Below are 27,880 nucleotides of genomic sequence, written 5' to 3'. Positions count from 1 at the left end.
CGGTACGGTACCACATTAAACCTCACTTCTCAGCTCACGGGGCCACGCTAACGCAGGTAGGCTGTATTCCTGACCCAGGCTGGAATATCTGTCCCACTAAGGCATAGCAGCTCTGTCCCACGCTAGCTCACAGTTCTCTTCATCACGCTCCACCATGTACACAGACATGCCCTGCATATACTATACTAACAAAAAAAACCCCAGGAGACATCTTTAGCTTAACATAAAATAACCGCTGTATAAAACTCTTTCAAAAACAAGTCTTTATTTTGATGCTTTAGGTTTGGAGCTGAAGAAAGTAGAAATGGATTTCATTCCGCTCTTATCAACTTTGGCCAGAGCCTTCTGTGCTGCAGTCATCTTGCTGTTTGCCTGTTAGTGAAATGATAAACAGAAAAAGTTAAGCAGCGTCTCCATAGGAGGGGAGTATAAGCTACAAACTCCTAATTACAGAAGTCAAGCAAGAAGTCAAATTGCTTTTTTAGTACACAGCAGTGAAGATAATGCTATGCAGGCTTTAAATTGTAGGTGAAAAATCGTACTAAACAAATTTGAGATTATTCAAACAGAAAAATACTTGTCACAAATTACTTAACTGCAGACAAAGACAGAGAATCAGTTACAAGGACAAGGAGGTGAAACATCTTTGCTTTCTGCAGAATGAGGTATCCCAACTCAAACGTTTACTTTGGGATAATCCCTGAGTGTACATTAAGAGGAATAATGCATGCAATATAACAGATGCATACTGTACCCTCCAACTCAATCTCATGATTATGCTGTCAGCAGGCTGAATTACAGCCTTGCATTACAGATGATGAATAATTCACACTGATTTATTATCAAAAACTACACACAGTGAAATAAAGGGAAAAGAGAAGGAAGAACTAAGAATGAAGAAGGTAACTAACATTTGCAAAGCACTTTGAGGCCACTGGGACAACTTCCCAGACTTTTACACCTAAAACACATTTTATGAGCCACGTTTTATGGAACTGACCTCTTTTCTTTCTTATAATTCAAAATGTTACAGTTTAAGTCTCTAGCTGTTTTCCCTATTAAGAAAACTTTGCATTGACCTTTTTTATGACACTCCTCAGTCTGCAGGACTTCCCAACTACAGTACTTGGGATCAGCTAGAGGGTTATGGATAGGATGGAGATAGGCAACAACAGTATGATCGTCTGTGTTACTATACAAACAAAACCAGTGCCAAAGTATTTTAAAAAGAGTAGTATACTGTACAGAGTCCAAGAGCTATCTTTTCTTTCCCAGATTCTCTCATCAATGTGCTTCATTATTTCAGAAGTAAATCATATTTAATGTTAAAAGGAATTATCTCTCCTCAGCCTATTTCCATCTTTGTGCTCAGTTCAAAAGCTATAGGTACACAATGGGTGAAGGGAGGAGACATGCATATTTTAAACTATTTATCACCTTCACTTAGGGGGCAATCCTCTTTTTACTTCAAAACTAGCACGTGCCCTGAATACAAAAAATTCTGGAGGTTCTGGGGGGAGGAAGGAATGCATCTGTCACCAGCTGCTTATCTTTGCAAAGGGATAAAGAGTAGTCAGCATTAGTCTGAAGGTCACCAGACCAACACAGAGGGCCCTTTTGGTTCCCAATGGACTGGAGAAGGATTCATTTTCTTTCAATGTTCAGAGAAATAAGCCAGTGCAAGCCTCACAACTTTGGCACACACAGACAGAATCTATTTCTTTTCACATCTCTGTTACTCTCCTAGGAATAGTACAGTGGCAGGCACCACTGGACTCAGATTTGAATTGGCCTCCAAACTTGCGTTGGAGCTGGCAATCAGCAAGCTCTGTGCTGATTTAACTTCATTAAGTTGACGTAAGTAAGCGCACAAGCAATATTTCTAGGTAAAAATAAAGCCTGTCTTAGCATCCCTTGGAATTTAAGTGAATGCTGCCATCTTTGTTTCTTTTTCAAATAACTGAAATTTAAGAGTTGCTACCACTAAGCCACAGGATTTCTCATATAAAGATCTCAAAGAGCTTTGCAAACATTAACTGAGCGCTTTAACACGTGTCAAAGTCTGTGAGGTTCACTGGAGTTTTCACTGATAAAATACAGTCAAACGGTAAGAATATAGAAGAGTTCAGAATGGGACATGGAGACTATCAAAGTCAAATAAAACCTGAATGAAAAGTTCAAGGAGATATAACTACACACAGTTGGCATTTTGTAGTTGTTTTTCTAATGTGTTTTAAAGGAGGAAAACAGGCACTCTGTGCTCATGTTTGATATTAACCTATGCTTTAGCAAAACATGCATGAATGCAAGGCTTGCTTACCTTTTTGGTTTTCAGATTGCTGCTGTTGAACTTAGTATAATCTTCTTCTGCTTCCACAGGAACATCTGATAACTTCCTTTTCTGAAATGTTAGAGTGAGGAAGTTGCTCTGTCAACCACTTTTATGATGTACACACATGGAAGTTTAAAAGCTTTGGCTTTATAATGTAACCATAGCACCAAAACAGGACTGGCAATCAACTGAAGAATTTGCAGTAACAGTGGAAGATTTTTCTTTGTAATTGTCTTCTTTACACGTGAATATATACCATCTCTACAGTATTCAGAAGAGATCATTCAGTGTCTTGGGGAGCATTTTCTTCTTCCTAGCCTTCTGAAGAATCACTTACATCCCGTTTCTAACTTCCATGATTGTGACTTTGGTGTCAGAGTCTTTTTAGGGAACCTTTATGGAGCAGCTGTTGGAAGTTAGTGTCTAACAGCCAGGGAACCTAGACTCTGGTCCCCGTGGTCTCATGGAACTGTGCCGCAACTCCAGTGTTATTGCTGCCTGCCAACACAAGTGGATCATCACCTAGTCTATTATCTGTTTGTGCACAACCTTTAGAAGTAATTAGTTTCTACAGTTTGGCAACAGTGAAACACTGACATAGTTCTGCTGACTGCTTCATCACTTGGATCCAACAGTACATTAAGAAGCTTGACTCTGCATCTGCTGGGTGTCTTCTACCTTCAGAAATAATGGAAGTGAATGGTTCTCGGCACTTCACATGATTGGGCTGTAAGAATGAATATTTCTTTCCATAAACTGTGAGCATGTGTTTAGTTTAAAGGTGAAAACTTCCTGGTATGTTTCCAAAAGGGAAAAAAAAAAGTATATAGTACTTCGTAACACCGTATTTTTATTATTATTATATATCTGATATTACTACCCTGTCCTTAATATCCTGTGAAATCTAAACTGTGGCCTTCCTAGTTTTTGTGCCAAAGAGAGTGATTTTGCAAGCAACTTGGATGGTACCATACATTTTAAGATCCTGTTTTATTCATTTTGTTTATGGTGCTTGTGATCTCTCTCTCTCCCCCTTCCTCTCTCCCTCTTTGGCACAGAAGCCAGGTCTGCAGCTTAGATTTCTCAGCTCTTAGAACCAGATCCAACAGCAGCCTTTTCTTTTGATTTCAAAGGGATCTGGATCAGCCTCTCTAGGAGGCTGTTTACTGTGCTGTGATTACATTTTCAAATGACAATCTAATGAATAACTACTATTCTCTTTTGGGAATCTGATAAACAAGTTTTTAAAACTTACAAGAAAATGTTTGCATTTCAGCAAAACATTTGCTATTTAGTTGTAGCAGAGCCTACATATTCTTTGTAGATGTCTGTCATCGTCTGCCAATGGCCAGACTCCCTGCGCTGACAAACTGGGCAGTATGATAATTACAACACAAGATCAATGGCTTACAATTAATACAGAGAACATGTCATTTTGATTTAATCATTAAATCGCAGAGCCCAGATTGTACCCAGTTTACTCTTGTACTAGAAGAGAGAATCTGTTGTAGCTCTTCTGTTAACCACTTAGGTTTCTAAATCTCTCCTCCCTTCAGAATTTATTTTAACATAATTTCTAAACATGCAATTGCTTTACCATAATAGGAAATACATGTCAGACCCTTCTTTATTTGCAATAATCCTATACTACGTCTGTCAATGCACCTTGCCCTCGTGAAGAGAAATGCCAGTGGAAGCGAATAAAAATGGTCTGAGGGAGACTATAGGTTCCAGTGTACAAGCCTGCCTTGCTCCTCTGAGATTGTGAAATAAAGGCAGGTTTTAATCTCTGAAGTTGCAAAGACTTGAACACAGAAGCATCATACACACCCTGGTCAGTGATCTGGAAATTAATCAGATCCTCAGCAAGATTTCACTGCCCAACAACTGAACAGTTCTAAGCCTCATTTCCTCTGTAACCAAACTGCTGAAATAAAACTATTTTTAAAAATAGATTCTCAGAACTATCCCAATGGTATAAAAGCTATTCGTACATAATATGTAATGTACATCACATGTAGTTTAATATAGTTGTTGTAACATGCTTATATGGCTAATGAATATCAGTTGGCTCCTGATGTGTGTTTAATATTTCTTACAATGCATAAAGATAATTCTTAACTGAATCAAAGGGCCAAGTAACTGTGCAGCCAGAACAACTGTCCAACCACATGGAAATAACTTATATCCATGGATATACATTGGAGAACAAATGCTATTAATAACAGTAGGGCCCAATTATTCCTGCATGTGCTAGCTGACATACTGCTTAACAGAACAGTCACTGAACCAGCCAGAAACAAGGTTATTTTAGACTGTTTCGGTAAGTAGCAGGGACATTGCAGGAAAGGTCGGCGCAGTAAGTAACCTAGCTTCAGTAGACATAGGGTGCCTCAGCTTAAATTAAATAGAAAGGATAATCAAAAGTGGGGTTCTTTATTCTACAGGGGCAAACTTTGCAAACCATATGCCTTACTTCTCTAAGCCAAAGCAAAGGGATTTGATGTGCAAGGAGGACACTTGGAACATAGAAGAAAAAGACGGAAGAAGTGAGTTTGGATCTTTTACTTCAAACAAGGTGAAAAATCTGGAAGGAAAGAGCTTCTCAGACTAAACTATATGAATGCTCCCCTTGCTCACACAGATGTACATGTTTGATTTAGCCCCCCCCCCCCCCCCCCAAAAAAAAAAAAAGATGCTAGGAGTAAGCAGAATTCTACAATGAATGGGGAAAAAAGACTGCCAAAAAAAAAAAAAAAAGAAATATTTGTTTTAGGGGTCAGGTAATACTGGGATAAAGTGAGAACTGCCAAAAAGTCAAGCTGCGTTAGACCTTGGAAAGGAAATTAAAATAAATAGCAGAAGGTTGTTTAGCCACAGAGACAAAAAGGGAATCAAAAAATAGAAAAAAAATGAAGCTGCTATACAGTAAAGATTTGACACTTATTAAAGCTAATTTATGTGTAGCCCCAAAATGGAATAAATCCTTTGCCTCAGTAAATCGTTTTCAATAAAGATGAAGAGGGTAAACACAGGGGCAGAAAAGGGAATAGAAACCACTCTTTTCGATAGAAGTTAAACTCAATATGCTGACACTGTTGGGAGGCTACCTCAGAAATCACAAGTCCAGAAGCAAAACCTTGCAACTGTTCTATCAGGTAGCGACCATACTGCTGCAGACTAGCCAAGCACCCATCTATATGTAAGGAGGGGGAAAAAGTGATAGTAGGCCTCAGCAGAATGGAGAGGAGAGAAATAGTGAAAGAAGGAAGAATAATTAAAGACATAGAGTAAATAAAAACTACGCATAGGCAATGACTACTGACTTACCTTTTTTTCTCAAAGATAACACAAATTCTGGTGACAGAAAATGTGAAGGATTGCCAGAGGACTTGACATGGTGCCACTTAAGCAACCAAAATGACAGAAAACAGAGAGCGCAAGAACTTTAAGGTAGGTAAGAAACTGGGTAGAAGGGAAACAAAGGCAAATAATGCAGAAAGGGATGTCATTGGATCGGGTGGAGATTACTAGTGGAGTGCCATGAACTATCTATTCAAAATGTTCGTTAATTGTTAATTAAAGATAACAGCATGCTAACATTTGCTGAATGCACACCACTGAGTAGCATTATGAATACCTAAAGAGCTTTTAACACTATGAAGGAAAAGCCAGAGAACCTTTAAGACTGGTAACATTAAAAACGGACAAAATGTACAGAAGTACAAGGTCATGTACACAGCAGCTAACTGCACAAATTTCTCATAAATCAGAATGCTGATCAACTAAAAATTGCAGTGGAGAAAAAAAAAACAACTGTGTGTCTTAACTGTTCACAGCATGCCTGTGAGCTATCTGGTACATCACACAGTAATAGAGGCAAATGGGATTCTAAGATGTAATGAGATAAAGTACTTCCAGTTAAGAAAAGAAGGGAAGAATGCAATCATATTGTACCAGTAAAGGCTTTATCATGAATAATTATACATTATTCTGGTCACCTGCTTTGAAACAACTGAATTCATCTTGGAATAGGTGTAAAGAAATGTTCCTGCAATGATGAGGGAATGGAGAACCCATCTTACACAACCAAGTTTGGCTTCACAAAATGAAAACAGAAAGGATGTACATTTTCCCTTTACACAATGGGAGAACTAATGTTAGGGAGGGAAAAGTGCCATTTCAATTAAAAAAACCCAATGACAATGTTAGCACAAATGCGCAGGGGAATAAATTGGCCCTGAATAAATTCAAGGTGGAATTTACAGGAATGTTTCTGAGCATCAGAGGAATGAGGTTATAGAACAGTCTTCCAAGAGAAGTAATGGAAATAAAAAAATCCTAATGAGACTTACAGTGAAGAATGGTCAGTGTATGAGAGATTATCCAACATGGTTGTCTGGGAATCCATGACCCAGAAGCTCCCTTTCAGGGTCCTCATAAATTACATATGAAAGAAAACCTATGAGGTCATATTGTCCCATCAACCTCAATAAAACTAAATAAGCAAAATACATATGAAAAGACTGACTGCTGACCAAAACCATAAAGTAAGTCTCTCTCTTTCTCTCTCTTTTTTTAAACAGGAAAACCAACCAAAATATTCCTTATTAAAAAATATGAAATACCTGGTAAGTTTCTTGCGTTATTTCAGACTGGCTTTTTGCAAGGCCAACATACTGCATTGTACCCAGTGCTTGGCCTAGCATGATTTTAGTAATAATTCAGGGAAATTAGCTCACAACACAATGTATCTGTCAATATCTTAATGTTCTCCTACCTTCAGTGGTGGCTCTGCTGCTGGGCTTTTAAGTTCTGGGAGCCTGTAGAACAAAAGATTTTAAGTTATAAATTAAGAAAGCTGGACTGCACAATATAAAGCTTGTGATTCCTTCCCCACAAAGGCTGCTTTGGTTATCAGCTGCTCACACATGGCACGTGTTTGCAAAAAAAGCAGCTCATGGACTCTGTATTTCTGACTTAGATAACTAAAACAGAGCCAGGCACCATTCAGCCTTGAGAAAAGGAGGCTCAGAGGTGACCTCATCACTGTGTACCAGTATTTAAAGGGTGGCTACAAAGAAGATGGAGATTCCCTTTTCACAAGGAGTCACATGGAAAAGACAAGGGCTAATGGGTACAAGTTAATCCTGAGAAGATTATGATTGGACACGAGAGGAAAATTTTTCACAATGAGAACAGTCAACCATTGGAATAATCTCCCCAGGGAAGTGGTTGACTCTGACACATGGGACGCTTTCAAGACGCAGCTGGACAGGGTGCTGGGCCATCTTGTGTAGACTGTGCTCTTGCCTAGAAAGGTTGGACCAGATGATCCCTGAGGTCCCTTCCAACCTCGTATTCTTTGATTCTATGATACAGAAACACAGGGTCTTTTAAAGTTCTTAGATCTGGCAACCAAAACAGGAAAACTCCACCTCACTTTCCAAAACCTCGGCTTTTAGTAAGATGACATTATAAAGCACGTAACATCTCTTCAGTGGACCTGTTAAGCTACAGGACTTCAAGCTGCAAATTGCACATTTTTCCCACAGGCCACTACAACAGAACTATTTGAACATAACTGAACTGAGGGGCAGATGCAGTGTCCTAGTGATGCTCCAAGCAAAGTCTGCTGCTGGCAGGGAACACCAGGATAAGAATGCTGGCTCACCTTCCAGATTTAAATACAAACTAACACAGGTTACATATGTGAAGTCAAACCCCAACAGCACTGAGTGAGTAGGGAAACAGAAAGAGGACTGGGGATGAGGATTCAGCCTGGAGAAGAGAAGGCTGCGGGGAGACCTGATTACAGCCTTTCAATACCTAAAGGGGGCCTATAGGAAAGATGGGGAAAATCTTTTTAGTAGGGCCAGCTGTGACAGGACAAGGGGTAATGGTTTTAAACTAAACCAGGGTAGGTTTAGACTAGATATAAGGAAGAAATTCTTTACAATGAGGGTGGTGAAACACTGGCACAGGTTGCCCAGAGAGGTAGTGGAGGCCCCATCCCTGGAAGGCCAGGTTGGACGGGGCTCTGAGCAACCTGATCTAGTTAGCAGTGTCCCTGCTCCTGCAGGGGGGTTGGACTAGATGACCTCTAGGGGTCCCTTCCAACCCAAAACATTCTATGATTCTATGATTCTACTTCTGGCTCTGCTGCTCGTGCTTGACAATTCTGGACAAATTGCTTCAACTCTTTGGATCTCCTTCCCCACCTTGCTTTAAAATGGGATAGATTGCTCAGGGTTTCTTGATACAACTGTGATAACATACATATCAGATTTATATATTGCATCTCTCTTCTAGACCCTGGTCCTTAGCATCATAGGAACAACAGAAAGGCATAATCTATATTGAAAAAAAATCACATTTAAAGTGTGGCAAATATAATCTTGTGTCATTCACTGCAACCTTGATGAACAAATCTCAGTATTCAATAGAAATGACCAAAAGGACGTTAATGCATGCCACATAAAACTAGCAGCTAGCTGGAACAATACTTACCCTAAGTATTTTAACAACTCCTTACTCAGATCTTCAGGAATATATTCTGATATTAACCCATGGGCATACCGTACATAGTCTTCAGGAACAGGGCAGGGAGCAAAGAGGAGAAGAAAAAGAACATTCACATTATATAGTCACGTTGCCTTAGCCATGTTGCATGCACTACCATAAATCATAAGGTTGAATTAATAGTAAGAGACTTCTAATGGACACACTGTGATAGTTCTCTGTGTTGAATAGTTTATGTTATATGACACTTGTAGGTTTATTTAAAAAGTAAAGACTTACTATACTCACTTTGTCAGCACATGTTATTAATATCTGCTGTATGTACTTTACAAAAGCTGTTCACTTTCTGAGAATACTAGATATCATGTATTTTTCCGAAGGAATTAAATTTTAAAAACCTGCAAAAGTAAAAAGCTGACTCAACAGAACACGCAATCATTAATTTTAAAGCATCTGGATCTTACAATTATTTGGCAAGGGCTTCAGTACTAAAGTACATTTTCTGGCTTCAACTGAAAACAATTAGATGAGACAATGAGTCTATTTCAAAGTCTTGTACTTAATTTCAGTACTTTATGGAAAATGCCAAGGCCTATCTAAACATCACTGGCAAGACAGGATAATTATCTGTGGAAATATGAACTACTAGAAGCTGTTTTCAGTACAGGGCACTCCTGCTATAAATGTTTTTCTGAGAGACCAGGGAAAAAAAAGTGACCCTTTTATAACATGAAGTCCTAAACCAGATCTTTTCCTATCACGTTCTACACAAGCACTTACTGATCATGGGCTGGATCTTTTAAACTTACTGTTGTTGGGGCTACTAGGGAGTAAGTGCACCCATGCATAGGAAGTATTTGCCAGACAGACATTATGCTAAAATCTCACCTCTGAATTCCATCTACAACAGGCCAGCTCTATTTGTTCATATGCCTACGCACTTAGAAAGTTCAGAAGCATGTGGTAAACTAGCCTCAGGGTGGAAAAGAACTATTTCTTCTGTGCCAGAGACAGTTTCCTCTTTTTTTTTTTTTTTTTAATCTAAAAAGCCCAATGCAAACTGGCATTGAAGCAGAAAGCATTAACAAACTGACACCAGCATATTTGTTTCAACTATACTGACATGAAATTCTTAGTATCTGCTCTCTGCACTTCTACTTCCTCCACTGCCTAGATTCATCAAGGATTTGTCACTCCCTGAGCCCACTTTAGGGTCAGGAGAAAACAAGAAATAATTCCAATCCAAGACAATTTCACCTCAGTACTTAATATGTCCAATTTATCGCTTAAGAAAAATATTCCCATCATTTCACTCTTTGCATTATGACACTGGATGGTGAGTCCAAGTCACCTGCTATTTTCTACTAAATACAAAATCCATTCTCCTTGCCTTTCTGCCTTGAAGCAATCTTCACTGACTTCCTTTATCAACCTTAAAATACCACTGTTTGCCTTCTAGGGAGTCTGTGTTCTCACCCTAGCCTTGCTTTGTTATTAACCTCCTGTCAAACATCAGGAATACTTGCGCACCTCCCTTCTTTGTCTTCTGAATGAAATATTCAGGTCTCACATGTTAAACCTCCACTCCTTCACCATTACCACTCATTATATCCTCCCAGATTTTTGCTCTGCAACATCTGTAGATGCTAACTACATATACCCATCTATTTATAAGGTACTGAAATTTCATAATACCCCTATGAAAGCAATTCTCTACAGAAATAAATTGCACTGTCACGGTGGTGAAAGGATCAGACAAGAAAATTAGTCTTATTAAAAATAAATGTGTTGAGTAAGGTCCATTTGACTTCCTGTCATTCACCTTGCTACATACAGTGGGACTGTCTCCAAAACTTACCTATTTTTAACCCCCAGTATTCCCTATTTTGACGCTGCTCTTTTAAATCTAAAAAAGGCTTTTTAAAAGACTATTATATCCATGTTACTGTAAGTGGAAGGAAGGTGGAAAAAACACCGCAGATGAGCTATTTAATTACAAATTTCAGAGATAAAGTATTTAAGCATAGTCAAGATAGTTGCTGTCAGGACAATTTTCCCTTTCTTTAAAAAAATGGGGACGGGGAAAAGGATGAAAAGCTACTGTAAAGTTAAAGTCACAAGCTTTGCAGCTTTGCCTCTTTTTAAAAACCGTGTATTACAAACTCTATTCTATAAAACCGTCTAGTTGCCTCTTAAATCTCATTTATGTTGTTTCCTTTGATATCATTACTTGGTAACTCATTTTCCACTTGGTCAGCAAGTTGCTTTGTTTCTCCTTTATTTTTCAATGGCATGCAGCCTTCTGAATGTCTTTGTATAAGAACCAATTTTCTTTTGTTCGCCTAGTTCTAAAATTTTCTTAAATTTCATTAACATTCAAAGAATTTATTCTGAGTCCATTTTCAGGTTTCGCCACACAACTTCATATCCCAGTAATGTTCAGGACATTGCCCTCCTCAGGGAAAAGGTGACTAGAAGCAAACAGGATCACTCCAGACTTTTTAGAAGAGTTCTATGAAGAGCATTTGCATACTGATAAAAAAATAATTAAAAAGAAGTCTGTTCTAATACAGAGACACTTATTGGTTGGATACTTATATGTATTATAAGCATGTGTACTATTGTCCAAGACGGTCTCAGTTCAGCAAAGTATTTCAGCATATATTTCACAGAGAAAAATGTCTTTTCCTTGAACTAAGGCAAAGCTAAAAGAACCCCAGCTGAGACCTGCTGTTAATTACATCATCCGATGAAGATACCAAAGAACTCAGAAAACTCAAGGCACAGTCACAACGTACATGGAATTTTCTGTACTAGGAATAAATTTACTGCAAAGGCCAATTTCAATACATTTTAGATTCTAATCATGTGTTTTATCTCCACGTATGCGATTTCACAAAAATGGAATTCATTACAATGCTTAGTTTTCTTACCTTCTTCAGTATCTGTGATCTGTTTACCGCTGATAAATGTAGCTGCATGTACCCTTTCACCTACACATATATTGCTGCTTTTAAGTGCTTTCACTGTTTGATTGACCTATAGGAAACCACAGAATGAAATGTCTGTATCAGTGTTGTTATGCACATGTTAATGCAGTGACAAAGCTCTTGTAATTTTGTTTCAAGCATATAAAACACTCAAGTTATGGACTGTGGTGAAATTTAATATACATTTGTAACGACAAGCATATGAGCTCAGAAATCCTAAAGAAACTAGCATGTCTTTGAACAGGTTGCCTTGGCAACACAGCACCAGTTTTGCAGCACCCTAAGATGAGCTGAGCTACTCAGATGCAACCACCATGATTATACAGGTGAGAAATACACCTGCTCGGAGAACAGCGAATGCCTGAGCTCAGCTGGATTGCAAAGGCAGTCCTGATGGAAATCAAAGACTAAGGACTTCCCAAAGCACTACTATACTGGATCTGACAGAGAGATAATTGGCAGAAGATATGATCAACAACACAAACAGGTACCTGTTCAAATGTAAATATTCAGGTATTCATTACAAAATAGATATTCCCATGCCTCATCACTGCAGAAGCAGACCAGATTTTATGCTTGTGTTGAGTAATTTAAATGACAAAGCTTCCTTGTATCACATGATACATACAATCTTTTTCTACAAAGCAGCATCATAGTAGGGGCACGTGTTGCCTGCATAAAGTGAGATTTGCCTTCTTTACACCAAAACATAGACCACATCAAGCTTAGCTATACCACTAATTTATTTTCTGCGTACTGTACAGACCTCTTGAAGAGTGTGACTGGATCAGGATAGCAGCAACCATACCAGGACCATTCTGAGACTGCCAAAACTTCACGAGGAAACCCGTTTGTAGCACAAAACCAAGGCATTTCTGTCCAGCTTTTAAAGCATGGCAGAATTTAAAAGTTGCAACAGTCAAAGCTCTCCTCTAGCCCATCCGTGGACAAAGCAAAAGACAAGCTCCTCACCTTATGCAAAGCCTACAGAACACAGCAATAAACTGAACTTCAGCTGCTGCTTCTGCCTCCCTTACACTCCATGAATCCCTTTCATGCCAGCCCAGCCAGAAAGAGAAACATAACACACTTGTCATTTCTCTAGTACCTCATCACATTCCCAAGTGCAACAACTTTACTGTTATGTCTGTCCTTCTTGGACAGAACACTACCTAGAACTGAGGCACACCACATGGCTCAAATGCAGAGATGAACAAGCTAATAAGCACTTTCATTTTAAACACAAAGCAATTCTGAAAGCAAAAGAGAAACACTGTACCTTTTTCTTTAACCATTTCAGTGTCTTCTCTTGGCTGTATTTGTGAAATTTCTGACTGCCAATCTCTGAGGAAAAACAAGTAAGGGGAAAAAAGTCATGACTTGTTTGGATTGCATTTTCAATACATTTGAAACCTTTTAAGTTGTAGATACAGCATGAAAGTTAATTTGCAGCTTGCACATGTTTGGTATCAGGGCAGTAAGTTTCAAAAATATTGGAAATGTAGAAGAATAAACAGACTGAGCTGATAGGCACAAGTCTGATCGACTTGACAATTCTTTAATTAGGCCCTAATCCAGCAAGGCACATATTTTATTTATTTATGTTTAATCTTGGGCTGCCTGAATTCACTAAGACTCTTCTCAAGCCCTCGTAGTTTGCCAAACCTTCACTGCCCTGTGTCACCAAACTGGTCATTTTAACTACGTAGTTCACAACACAGAATGTCAGTTCCATGACTGCTTTTTTTTTTTTTTTTTTTTTTTTTTAAAAACATAGTATCTTAAATCTTTACTTATTGAATTCCAGTACCTAGTAAGGGGGCAGGACGAAGAGCTGGTTAGTGAAGACAAACCATCCACCCTTTCAATAAACACTTTTCCTATCAGTTCTTCCCTCTCACTTCACAGGGTGTCTAAAGCAAAAGTTTTACTTCTATTCCCCTCTTACATAGCATAATATAGTGTCAAAAGAAAATACAGAATCCAAAATAGTGAAACACACTCCTTGTGGGAGGAAGCACATGATTAGTTTATGATTTATTGAGCAACATAAATTAACTCAATGATATAAGAATTTCAGAAAGTGCTTCCCCTGTGATAACTAGGTATCATGAACACTTGTTATTCACATGTGATCAGTTATCTAGAGATATGTGAGTTCACAATGCCGAGGCAAAGGAGAGAGAAAACTACAAAAGCTCATGGAAATTTCTGTATAAAAATTCAGTATTAATTCACAAAAAGATACATTTCGGAAATGGAATGAAATTACTAGTAAGATTTCACAGGAGACTTTAAAGCCCACTGTGTTTCAGTCTTTTTCTTTAACAGGTATTTCAGTAAGTTTGAATCTCCTGTATACCATTCCCATAAATACCTACATCTGTTTCATGTCATTTACTGATCCAGTATCATATTCCAACACTCAGTTCATGGAGTTTCCTTCTCCCCTTGCAAACAACAACATATTATTTATGATTCCTTCAGCATTTTGTTCTTTGGGGTTTATCTTGGCTCTTTCAAATTGCATACAAACAACTAACTACTATGTCCTCTTTGTGTATGCATGGTAGGGGTATGGAGAGGTCGAGGAAAGCTGTTTACGGGAAAAAGTTTAAATCTATCACAACAGTTGTAGAAAAGTAAAAAGCAAAATATTCTTCAGAGCAAAAAGGAAAGAAAACACTAATATACACTTTACTTGATGAAGTTGATGAGTTGCAGGTAAAGTAATTAGCTGTGATACTTCTGGCTGCAGCCTTTAGGACTTAGAAGCTCCTAAACGGCTCTGAAAGAAGCAGAAAACTGGGGAGACGCTCTGGATACTTGAACCTGCTTCTCAAAGAGCTAACATGGTTTGGGTCCAAGTACAGTGAGTACAATTTGTGGATTCCTCTCTTATCTAAGGAAGTTCGAGGAAGGGGCATCCTCTGGCCACGCTCCCCAAACCCATGCTGAAAAGTAATTCTGGTCCAGATTCCCAGGCAGACTCCCCGACAACAGCATGATTCAGCGTGACTCAGTTAGGGAAAGGAAACGTAGAACTGTGAAGCCATTTTCATTAAAACATGTGAAAAATAATTACACTGAACCCTTCAGAGATCACTTTGTTTGAAAATATTTTGTGTGCTTGACAGTTTTGACTATTAAACTCTAGAAACTGACAATATTTGAGACCTCTGAAGAATTAAAGTGAGTTATGAAAGTCACAAACTGCTGACAAAAGGATTCAATATTGGAACGTGGATTTAACATGTGATGCACATTTGATATTGGTGGGAGTTAGCGACTATGTTTGATAATATGAGTATATATTGGAAAGCCTTTTGTTCCCTAATGTGTCTGGTGCCTATAAAACTGGTCTGAGACATCTGGAAAGATTGGGTTTGAGAAATACAGATGGAATATAAGTGGTTCTACAATTAAATAATATGTTCAGCGATCGGGTAATCGCTATGTAGACTTGGAAGTTTCCCTGATGTATTGTTGAGCAAACTGCCTAAAGCACATTTTAACATCCATTTTCTCAGTGTTTTCCATAACTCTGAAACTCATATGGCCCCTTTTTTCCTACCTTCTGGGAATACAAGCTTGGCAATATTACTTAGTTATTCTAATCAGGTAAGTTTTCTTGGCTCTTCATGTTAATCACATCAGACAAGATCACAGTGCAGTTTTTGCCTTGAAAAATGAAACAAAGAGTAACACTCTAGAACTGGAATTCATAACCTTCTTTATTGTACTTTCTAGCTGATGTCTGAATTTATTAGCAAACAATCTGCCTCACCCAGATTTAGCGAGCTGTAACCTACCCTTTCCCCAACTACCAAAGCAGGTAACTGGGAATTTAATCCAGCAAAATGAATTTTCAGTGGTCTTCAACACCAAGGCCAGGGAAGGTGGATTTTCTGCTAATTCAGTAATGTAAACCGTGAGCACTCTAGGGTAAGAATTTCTTAGACAGATGTTAAATGCCTTAAGATTAAATTAAGAGCGAAATAATTATATTGTTAGGTTCTGCCAAACAGATCAGAGCTGCAGAAGACAACACAACAGATACTTCTTGCCCTAAAGCCCTACTCCTTAAATGAGAAAAGACCTGTTGTCCACTTTGTAGCCTAAGAGCTAGAAAAGAGTACCTTAGTCATAATATTGGTATTTTTTACAGGCAATAAAAAGACATGAGAATATGAAACACATAGAAGTGGATTGAACAGAAAGGTGATCTGCGCATGACAGGCAAGCAAGCGCCAATGTGTTTGTTGCATAACAATATGCTTGGTGTTCTAAAAAAAGAGAAAGAAATACTAAGAACAAGCCCCACTGTTACTTTCAACCCAACCCAAACCTGAACGAGAAAAGATGCAGCAGGTGCATGCAGGTACATGCCTAGTGACATCCAAGAACATCACATACAGCTGGTGTGTGCATGTGTGTACAGCTTTAACGACAAAAGCAATTTTTACCTTACATTTCCAAACAAAAACTAGGAAGTGAACATAACTTCTTTAACAGTTAATATAATTTGCTGGCCAAATGACAAAAACTTATGGTTGTACATAATACATTACTAAAAAACATCAATGCAAAAAAAAAAAGCAGTAAAGCATCTTCACTACTGTCTAACAGAATACAGTTTATCAGAGGATGCTCTGATAGATAACAACTGTAAATACACTTTCAGAATGAATACAGAGGTTAGATCAAGACTTAAGACCTTGTCTATAGCAAATACTTTTTTTTTTTTTTTTTAATTTTCATTTTGCTGTTAGGAAGGGAACATAAATACTCCCCAAAGGCAGCACTGTTGTTTGGAGAAAGTGCCTCTTCAGAAAAATAATCCAGACCTTGTCCTACATTCCTATACAGATTTCTTAGTTTGAGAGCCAAGAGGATCTGGCATGATTTTTCACCTTCTCAGATGGGTGCATAGAACTTTAGTACCCCTCCTCTCACCCCTAGCTCCTTAGCCAGTGTTAGACAAGTTGTAGGGCACAGGAATTGCCTAAAAGCTTAATTATAGTTTTTACTGGAAATATTTATCACTTCATGGGAAAGCAAAAATGGTTTTGCAGTTCAGATACATCCATCTTAAAGAAGCCTGCTCAAAAGTCAGAACTCATCCAAAGGAAAAGGTTGCCTGCTCCCAACGATACTGAACTAATGTTTCCCGAAGGTTCTTTTGCAATCCAGGAGTATCACAACAGCACATAATCCCAACTACCCCAGTCCCAGAAAGAATGCAACAACAGCCTCACTGCCCAGATTTCCTGCTCTCTTGTTGAAGTGATGATCTTCAACGGAAATGTGTCCTGCCCTGAAGTTCACAATGATTTTCTAGGGGAAGCGACTACCCTACATTACTGCATATGCACCACATCATACAAAAAATACTTAAACTTGTGCATCTAAATCTTTCAGGAAAAACTCAAGAGCCCCCCCTTCTCCCCTCAATGTTCTATACAGCAATAAAGAGGTCTGGTGTTTTGCTTCTCAGCAGCGATTTCATTCTTCCATGACCTTTCCTTAGCCACTTCCCAATTACCTGGATATCAGCTAAATATTTCTTATACATATCAACGACAAGGACAAAGTGCTTTGTGAAAGCAAATTCCTACTATTTCTGGCTTTTGATCTGTGTACCTCAACCCTCAACTCCTTGAAAGAGCTCTACACACATAAGGATCAGACAGCTTAGCTGTTTTACACTTGGTGGTAGATTCCGTGTTCTCAGACTCCTGTACCTCCTCCTGTAGATCTCCACCTCCGTGTAGGTAAATCTCCATTCACTATCAGGAAGTCAGCAAGCATAAGGAAAATGCTCTTTAAAGGACTGAATATAAAAACGGAGGTCTTGCATCTTTTTGCAGGTCTGCCAAGCTCCTTCCTCTTCCCTAGAAAGCATATATTGCCCTCAAATAAAATAAAAGCCCACATACCAAAGGGAATTCTGGCAAAAGGTTGAGGAAACTGTGTATAGAATTGATACTTCACTATTTTTTTCCATTCATGTTTTCTCTCTCATACACTTATGCACCCCAATCAAGTTTTCTATTTTAAAAAAATTAAGTCTTTGAACTTAAACCCACAACACTAAATTATGCAAAGCTAGAAAACTTGTGCTCTCCTTCCTCAGTAGCATATTCTCTCTTTTGCAGCTTTTTCCTACTTATTGTTCAAATGCTTTTTGACAAAGGGAGAAAAAAAGCCAAATGGACAATTGTTAACTTCTTCCACGTCAGACCATCCTACACTAAATAAAGAATTTCGAGAGTTGTAGAACTTCCGTCAAAAGGCAAAGAAAGTTCACAACACATAACAACGTCAAGAAGCCAGCTCTGATAAGCCTATCACTTCTATGACACCTAGCAACAAGACTGCACAATATTTTAGAGTTACAGCAGATAATTTGAGATCCACTCATTACTGTTCACAATATGTCAATGACGACTTCTAAGCCTATGCTTCTGGTTTTAAACTACAGCTTCAGCTTCATCCTTGGTTGTTTGGTAAAGCAAAAAGCAATATTTAAATCTATCTTGTAATCAAGTGACACTAACAAATCCAGTCTTTTTTTGCCCCCCAGCCCCTTTTTTTCACCTTTTTCTTCTGTTATATGATGTATGTACTGTTTAACATCTGCACACTTCAGCAGCAATGGGCAGCTAGGGTACTCTGAGTCTAGCACAACTTGATCGAGTGGCTGGAACTTTCCTTGCTGCTGAAAATACATCAAAGGGGTTATAAAAGCATTATTACAATGTTAAGACACATATACACACTACACATATATAGAAATATATATGCATGCAATGGTCATAGTTTTAAAAGAAAGGATTTAAAGAAGATCATATTTTGAATGGTAACACATGACACATACAGAAACTGATTACAAAGCAAGCTATAAATATTTACTTCAAACCAGTAAATACCTGCAAAATGCTGAACTCTTCAATTACTGCCCTTAAAAGACCAAATTTAAAACAACATGGGGAGAAACTAATGTGAAGTACAGTGGGATTTTTTGGAAGATGACATAAGACACAGTAGTCAGTCTGTGCCAATAGTGTTTGAGACCAAAACCTGTTGGATTAAACCCAGTGTCATAACTCCCATTTAAATTTTGCTTTTCCTTCCATAAAGATAAATCTCAAAGGAGCAGGGCAGCTTCTGGAACACAGTATTAACCTTTCACCTCTGTAAAGTCAATTCCAGTTTGGCCAGAGTATGTATATAAAATAATTTTGGCACAGCTTAAATAGCCCCACACATGACAGAACCATCAAACAAATTTTGCCGTTGCCAAACAATGCATAATCATTCAGCACGGTTTGGCACAACTGGCAGCCTTCCCTTTGGAAAGATCCTTTAGCGCATCAGTACAAAGACTCAGCGAGCTCTCCGTCCTTGGAGTGCACGGTCTCAGGAGCCAAATCTGAAGTCATTATACTGGTCAGCATGAAAAAACCCCACTTGGGTATACTGCTTTCATTATTAATTATTCCTCTTGCTAGACAGTCAGAGGCTTAATAAAAGTAACCATCCATTGTTAAATCACAACAAAAACAAGAAAAAAAAAAAAGACAACAAAGAACCAGAAAAGATTTAAAGTTTTTTTCTCCTGAAAAAGGCACAGTAACAATGGCAAAAATATTATGAGACACAGAAGTAAAGCTGCAATAAATTGTTTCCTATAGATAGCTTACCTGCATAAACCTGCCTGTGTCCCAAAGCAAGACAGCCACATTTATATTGTGCAGGGGCACAGAGCCTAAGCCAAGAAAGTCTGCTGGATAGGACATGGCTCTGCTCTGAAGACACACTAAGCAACCCTGCATCACACTATCAAAAACACAGGATGGTGCAAAGGATGATCCTAAGATACCCAGTGGTTACCTTGATACCCATTAGTTCAAGCCAGAAGTGATTGTGCTACATTCAAGCTGGCCTTACACAAGGTGTCTGCAACACAGTCCTCAAGACTGCCCTTTACTGAAAAATACACTAACTTAGGCAGGGCACTGCACAAATGCATTTGTCCTGATTTAGGACCCAGAACAGCTCTATGCATTTATCTGGCATCCTGCCTGGCCTAGAAAACCAGCAAACCTAGAAAACAAAGTACTGACAAAGTAAAGGACCGTACAAGACTCTTCCCATGCACAGAAACAGCAGCAGCAGTTGTCCTTTACTCAGGCTACCTCAACACTCTACCACATAGACAGAGATTTACTGTTTCCCCAATTTAAGTTTGGTATAAAGCTTTCAAAGGGATGCTGAATTCAAACAGAGCACAGCCTAGAGAATGAGCTAAACTATTTGTTGTGAAACGACTTGTGATGGGCCACCCTGAAGCAGGAACAGACCACAGAAATACAGAATATGTTTGCACATCCTGTACCATAAATAATTTAAAAATAATTACAGAACAATAGGTTTCTATTACAAATGTATAGTAGGACTTTTTTTGTTCACCATACAAAAATTGTTCTCCTGCATTTTCCACTTGCAATCTAAAACAGAAACTAGCAAGCAACCTTACAGGAAATGCTCGTTAAAGGAAATGCATAAAGTGAAATTATTGCCTCCATGAAAAAAAAACCAAGGATCAATGTTTACATTTTATTTTATGCCCTTCTTTCCACAGGCAGATTATAAACAATAAGTCAGTAACTTTGCCTATGCCTTTTGATACACTTCAGAAATTCAAGTGAGGTTTTGCCACACCCATGATAAATCAATTAAGCCACTTATTAATTACCCAACTTTTCGATGCCTGATCATCCCGTTGCTGTTCTGTGATACAGCATCCCTACAAATACTGCTTCTAAAAAGGCAATGTTTCCTTTCAAGTTCAAACTGTCACAGAAATATTCCTCCTTCTTCTCCCATTGCATCCAAACCCTTTCTTTTCCCCTTCTTTCCCAAAATGACTCATCTACTGATGCCTCAGAAAGGACAGTAGTTATTTTACTCTGATATCTCACCCTTTTAAATTCAGTAGTTCTAGGATAGGCTCTCACAAAAGGACAAAAGAGATTCTCTGCTTCTTTTAAAAAGGAAGTGATTAGAGTTTGTTGAGATTGCACTCTGACTCCTGGAACATACTTTACTGACCAAAAAACCTGATGCAAACAAAAGTACTTCTACTGTGGATATCTCTGCTTTAAATGCAAATTAAATTTCCATTATTATGGAAGCCTCTCTTTGTAAAATTAACATAAATTCTGCAGAAAGTGAAGCCAGAAATAACGTTTTCTCCTGAGAATTGCAGTGAAAAAATAAAGTAGGCTTACCTCCTTTTCTGCCTTTATGAGGTAGTAAAGTATCAGAAATAAGGGGTCCATTGGTGTAACAAACAGCAGGCGCCCATCTAAGTGACAGACATGTAGAAGTAAGCTTAGTTCCAAGAGGCACAATATATTGACTTTTTTTTTTTTTTTTAAAGATATCTTTCAGGCCTGTGAGCAAGAAGAGGAGAATTTTTTTACTTCAGTAAGTGTCCCAATATTTTAATATAATGGGCAGGAAAATAATATTTGTGATTTTATATTAAAAGTACAGAGACAACTCAATTCTCAACCCTGCCAAACCAAAGCACAAGCTCCACTGCAGGTCTGCTGGCTTTAAGCACTCTTAGTTTTGTCTTTTTCTGGACTATATTAAAACCAGCAAAATTGAAGCTGCCCTCTATTGGCAGATTTGGGTGTAACAGAAACTTGCCTGGGGAATCCAGATATATCCAGTATACTCCACCTCAAACACGGGCAAGGCAACACTGTGCTGGCAGAAGAGGCAGGCAGGGCAAGAAAGAATTTCAAGAGCTAGTTAAGTTAGAGCCGCCTCTCGTCTCTAAGGGGAGAATCTGCATGCAGTCTCCTAATAGAACAAAATAAACTTAAATAGATCGGAAAATATGGCTCAGTATGTTGTATTCAAAGTTACACACAAAGAACTTGGTCTCCCATTGAAACAGACACCTCTGCCCATCTGGAGCTCATTGGAGGACAATGGCTTAGTCAGGCTTTTTGTGTAATTGTAGATAATTGGAAACAATGTACATCAAGGAAATTCACTAATGAGACCCAATAATTGATGACAATTTGACATTAATTAGCAAACCAAAAGCAAACAAATGTATTTTTTTTGTTTTAAATCACATGATTAAAATTATTAAAGAAAAGGAAAGCCTACTGCGATGGCCCTAAAACTAACAAAAGATGGGGTGGGAAGAACGTGGTTTGGACAAAGCTGGTACCCAGTCTAACATCTGTATTACTAACATGATGCATTGCGCGAGGCAAAGCAAGCCTCAGGACTACTTACAAACATGAAAGCTTTGACGACAAAACTGGAAGCAAAAAACACACTAGCCACTTTCTCAAGGCTTCCATTTGCATGCTTTCCACTGTATCTCCAGGAAGAGGTATTTTTATTTGTTCTAAAGAGTTCAGACTCACTACAGATGTATAAAGACCTCTGTTCTTCTCTGCAGATAACAAGATAATTTACTTTAACTGCAAACACACAGCTTTTTTGTGTTGTTCTTCCCCTGACTGTGCAGCCCTAACATTCAGGAACAATTTTCCCCCCTGTATCTTTTAAAGAAAATTGAGGCGATGATTCCTTAAGGCAACTGTTTCCCAAAGGCAAAAAGAGAGGTTAGGAAGGGAGGGGGAGAATACAATGTGGACATAATTGGGAGCAGGGAGCAGACCCAGCCTTTTGGCTCACCCCCAGATGGAGCAAGAAAAAGCTCACAGTCATAGTGCTTGCATTGCTATATGCACCTGCAGAGGATGTTTAAAAGTTAACACACGCTTTGGGATATTACTGTTAAAGAAGGCATATGTCTGGTGGGGTTGCTTTTATTTATTACTATAAACGGTCTTTTTCCTAGTTAAAAAAGGACAAAATAAATATACCCTCATCTCCTGAGTTAATACTTACTGCTTGGTCTATAGACATGCTGGCAGAGAAACACTACTCCAATTAATCCCTTACTGATAAAGGACTGTTAAAGCTGTCACAAGCAGTTAGATAAGTTTCCTCCTCATTTTCAGAAAGACGAGCTAGGATCAGAGAATAACTGGGAGGGTATAGACGAGCTCACTTCAGACAAAACACTGAAATGGCACCTTCAGACAGCAGGCCTATTCTGAGACGCCAGCGCTCACACAAGGGACTACGGAGGTAATTAAAAGAAAGCAAGGCCATACATTCCGATGCATGGAGCTCTAACACACCACTCTGCTTAGCTAGCTAAGGCCTTCCAGCGCTTTTTCCCTCCCGTAGGAGAATATATATTTTTACTTACACTGAGGACTTGCTGGTCTGATTGACAAGGCAAGCTAAGCACTTCAGTTTGGCTGCAAAAGGCTGCCTTTTAAAGAGAGACCACAAAGCCCCCAGCCCTGGTTAAATCCAGATGGCAAATGAGTGTGTCAGAAGGTGGGGATATGATGCAGCATGCCTCAAACAACTGGGAAAAACACCTGTAAATTTACTACAAGAGAGAGGGAAGGTCCGTGTATGAACATTAGTTACAGTTGGGAGAAAGATACATTATATTACTCACCTTGTTGAACAGTCTGACCTATAAACCAGGAACGATATTCCTCATGAAAAGCTTTTACTTCAAACAGCTGCTGTGCACCACTATTGAATAAGTAAAGGGTTGCTTCCCCTGTTGAAAAGAAATCTGGTTTGTGTTTGTAGGCTTTCACAAAAATCAAAAGAATACCCAATACGTCTGAAGAATGTGCCTTATATACATACAGACACACAAACATACACACATTCTACATAAACTCACTACAAAGAAAGCTCAGACAAAGAAAACTATTATATACAGATGTTCATTTACCAGCTCTATAAACCAAACTGAATTTGAATCAATAAATAAGATGTGTGAATAGTTCATCTTACAACAGAAAGCCTTTGATCCAAACCCAAATCAAAATCACTCAAGAAATCAGCTTTTGTCTGTACTGAAGGGGGAAGGTGGAAACCAAGAAAATTCCCTCTCTTTCCATCATGTTTGTCTTCAAGATACCAGAATCTGGGTTAGGGCAAAAAAAGTCTGAAATAATTTTTTTTTTGTGCATCAAAATGGAGTGCCAATGACTCAATATGGGTAGACAAATAAGGTGAACAAGGAAGTGAAAAGAAGTTGCTCCAAAGTGCCCATCAGAATCTTGATAGTTTGGAAAGGAAACGAAAAGTTTTATTTTAGGCCACCCCACAGCACAGCTCTACCGTTTCACATTAGTTCTGGGTTATAACGCAAGGGTGACGAATATGTTGCAAAAAGGATTGGCATTTTCCATATCCAAAACAGGAAGTTGCCAAAACTACAGAAGGGGCCACTGAACTTTGGTCAGCTGAGTCTGTTGGCTGGACTGGTCCTGTCTGGGTTATCAATCCATCTTCAAGAGGCAAGAGGAACTACAACATGGCAGTCTTGCTCAAAACACATAAATTGCAAAGCTGCACTGACTTGCAGATCATGGGCTGGCTCAAAAAAGTCTCAATGTAAGCCCCTGCAAGCTGACATCAGCACTGCTGTTTCCAGCCTGCAGAGATCCCTAGGTGCAGAGGGAGGTCAGCTAAAATGGACAGACACATTTCTTCCCAAAAAATGACTGATGATGCATTTTCCCCCTTTATCCAAAAGGCTGACCAGATGTTTAACCTCACCTAAGGATATAGTTTCAGTTATCCAATATTTTTCTTTTGGGGAGGGGAGGAGAGGAGTGGTGAGTAGATATAAGGGGCAGCAAAGGTTTCAATCATTACCATGTGCTTCTCAACAAGGGTCTGCACCATAGTTTGATCAACACCAGACTTCAAACTACTCACAGAAGTGCTTACTGAACAATTTAAGACTCCTACCAGTGAGCACGTGTTATGGTTTAACCTGGTAGGCAGCTAAGCACCACACAGCAGTTCACTCACTCCCTCCTGGTGGAATGGGGGAGAGAATCCAAAGAGTAAAAGTGAGAAAGCTCGTGGGTTGAGATAAAGACAGTTTAATAGGTAAAGGAAAAGCCGTGTGTGAAAGCAAAGCAAGGCATTCCTTCACTGCTTCCTATCGGCAGGCAGGTGATCAGCCATCCCCAGGAAAGCAGGACTCCATCACACGTAATGGTTGCTTGGGAAGACGAAACACCATAACTCTGGATGTCCCCCCACTTCCTCCTTATTCCCTCAGGTTTATATGCTGAGCATGACATCATATGGTACGGACTATCCCTTGGGTCACTTGGGGTCAGCTATCCCAGCCGTGTCCCCTCCCAGCTTCTTGTGCACTCCCAGCCTGCTCGCTGGTGGGGTGGGGTGAGACGCAGAAAAGACTCTGTGTAAGCACTGCTCAGCAATAACAAAAACATCCCTGTGTTATCAACACTGATTCCAGCACAAATCCAAAACATAGATCCATAGTAGTTACTGTGAAGAAAATTAACTCTATCCCAGCCAAAAGCAGCACAGTGTGCTAGCCAAATGCAGTGGTGAGCTAGGAAATCTTGGGAAAAGGACCATTCTTATTGCCTACCTCCAGCTCCTTAATATATTTGCTTATGTTAAAAGGACAGTCACCACATGTTCCCAGCTGTGTCATTAGACAGAAACTCTAGGGGATGCAGAGAGAACCTAGGCAGCTTTGCTCACAAATTTACCACTTCAATTAGTCTCTTAAGTCTTGTGGTATGGTTATTTCCCTTCTTTCAGTTCAGCACTTTGAAAAATGCTTCTTGTGGTACTTCTATAAACCCTAGTTTATAGTCTTTGTAAGGGATAGAAATTTTGTCCTTTTTACCTGTCTATAAAAAGGACCATACATACTTTTATTTAATAAAGTGGTTAGCATGAATTCTATAGTGTGCCGAGTCCTTCAGTGCATATTTATACAATATCTGGCATCAACAATTCATCTGTTAGACCCAAACATAAGGAAAATACATTAATAGGGTGTTCTCAGTCCTTCAATTTTCAGATCCTGTACTTATATTAGGCTACATAACTGAAAGTTTATGCAGGTCTATAAATACGCTCCTGTAAATTCTAAAGGAACACACCCAGGCACCCACTGTACTTTAGGTTTTCCCCAGAAACCTTTCCCAAGATCTCTGATTCTATGAGGTAAACAGATCTCTTCTTCCACAGAGAAAAGCAAATTAATATCTACACTTTTAAAAACATAAAGTAGAAAGCCAATATAACACAGCAGGTGGAAAATATCTGTGGTTATATATTCTCACTGTAAATCTAAGCAATCAAAAAACAGGTATCCCAATGAATGTTTTCAGATGCTGTATCTGTTGTTTTTAATTATTTTCTTCTTTCAAGAACAAGTAGCAGTTACTATATTGTGACATTAAAACGTACCTGAAGACTTTAATTACAAACCTATATAAATATAAACAGTGAATTTCATAACAAAAACATACAACTTAAATCTGCAGAAAACAAGAAAGCTTATGAAAAGAAAAAAATCCAGCATGAAACATGTTTTTCAAACAAAATATGTCAACCCTAACAAAGGCTTACTGCAAGCTTCTGTTGCAGTATCCCATACTCCAATTATTACATTACTCATATAATAATAACAAATCCTTGAAAAAAAGGACCATCTGACTAGAAGAAAGTAACCATGGGATGGTAGTGTCATTAGATTGCCTGTATTTGCTGGTCTTGCCAATGTATTTTGAATTCGAAGTGCCTCATCATCTATTAACAGGAAAAGAGACACCACCACTTGGACCAGGGAAAGAAGAAAATTAGATTTAAAAATGAAAAGACTCAAAAAGCTTGGTAAGTATAACTGAATCACTTCTTCTAACTCTGGCTGTTTATTTTATAGCATAAGATGAATGCTATGAAGCCTAAATTTGGATTTTAAAAAAGCCCAGGCTCAACACCCAACACTGTAAGCTCCCCAAAACTAATGCACTTAAAACCAGAACTTAAATTACACCTCTTTTTTGTGCTGCCAATATTCCTGATGAATAAACAGTTCAACCAATTAAAATTACAAAAGAAATCCTAAATGTTTGCACAGCATTAACTATTTGGCATGACCAGCAGTATCTTTGGCACATAAGACTTACGCTATCATCATTATTTCAGCTTGCAAAATATGAATCTTTTGGTCATGGAGGGAATCAACCAGAACATTAACAGGCTCATGTCACAATTCCAAAACTTGCCTGTGCTTGGATTGCGCAGTTTTGTAAACAAAGGTTCGCTGTCAGGTGTCTTAGGGGGGTCAGTAGCAGCCTCTGTAGGGGGACAGAAAAAAAGTTATGAACTTGTAAATTGAGAAGTATTTCACATTCTGCCATGCTTTTCCAAGACATTCACATGTTGGACTGACACTTTTTGAAAACTCATGTATTTTCTGCCTAAAAGTTATATGCCTCAGCCTAAAATTCATCCTACCCGATCAAGGCACCTAAATTATGATTCCAGACTGCCTGGCATTCTCTATCTGCCACAGGAAAGATATGCACCTGGGGATGATTTAGATTTTGAAAATCACTTCCCCCTAAAGAGCCTCAGGCAAGAGAGCTCCTAAGTTTGACATCTCACTTAAGTGAGATGATCTGATATGTTGCTCTGATTAGTCACGCAGACAATGAGAATGCTTTGGCAAGTCAGGTCAAGCACAGGGTGGACATTAAAAAGTGCAAACAGTAAAGTATTTGTGGGAATAAAGTGATCCTCTAAAGCTCTCAGGAAGTCAGATTATGCAGGAATATGGGGCAGGGACTGCCTGAGTGGTTGTTACTTCTGTGAAAATATGCACGCTTGTTTATCTGTTATGTATAATCTTGAAAAATAAAGAGTGTATTTAAGTCTCCCCACAGGAAAAAGAAGCTGAGAGAATACAGCAGATTTTCTCTTTTCTGTGTCTTTAAGCAAAAAAAGACAAAAGCAGAGCCACAAAAGTATGATTTCTCTGTGAAATAAAAAAAAAAAAATAGAAAGGAAACAGCTCCCACAAGGATGCTGATTCAAGTCTGAAAAAAACATC

General features: G+C 38.7%; 1 protein-coding gene across 1 annotated transcript in view; it reads right to left on the bottom strand.

Moving 5' to 3' along the window:
- Window positions 1-245: 245 nt before the first annotated feature.
- The window catches only part of RNASEH2B (ribonuclease H2 subunit B), a gene marked incomplete at its 5' end in the record, with an annotated part of 30,850 nt that continues 3,215 nt past the window's right edge, over window positions 246-27,880 (bottom strand). The window contains 10 exons of the mRNA XM_009642626.2: window positions 246-372; window positions 2,321-2,401; window positions 7,113-7,155; window positions 8,843-8,921; window positions 11,788-11,893; window positions 13,124-13,188; window positions 18,445-18,565; window positions 21,141-21,217; window positions 23,423-23,530; window positions 27,054-27,125. Coding sequence (XP_009640921.2) covers window positions 265-372; window positions 2,321-2,401; window positions 7,113-7,155; window positions 8,843-8,921; window positions 11,788-11,893; window positions 13,124-13,188; window positions 18,445-18,565; window positions 21,141-21,217; window positions 23,423-23,530; window positions 27,054-27,125 — 860 coding nt within the window. The remainder of the gene's footprint in view (window positions 373-2,320; window positions 2,402-7,112; window positions 7,156-8,842; window positions 8,922-11,787; window positions 11,894-13,123; window positions 13,189-18,444; window positions 18,566-21,140; window positions 21,218-23,422; window positions 23,531-27,053; window positions 27,126-27,880) is intronic.

This window comes from Egretta garzetta, unplaced genomic scaffold (genome assembly GCF_000687185.1).
Source record: "Egretta garzetta isolate BGI_Z169 unplaced genomic scaffold, ASM68718v1 scaffold377, whole genome shotgun sequence".
In the NCBI taxonomy this organism is placed as follows: Eukaryota; Metazoa; Chordata; class Aves; order Pelecaniformes; family Ardeidae; genus Egretta; species Egretta garzetta.
This window is presented reverse-complemented; position numbering and strand designations above follow the sequence as displayed.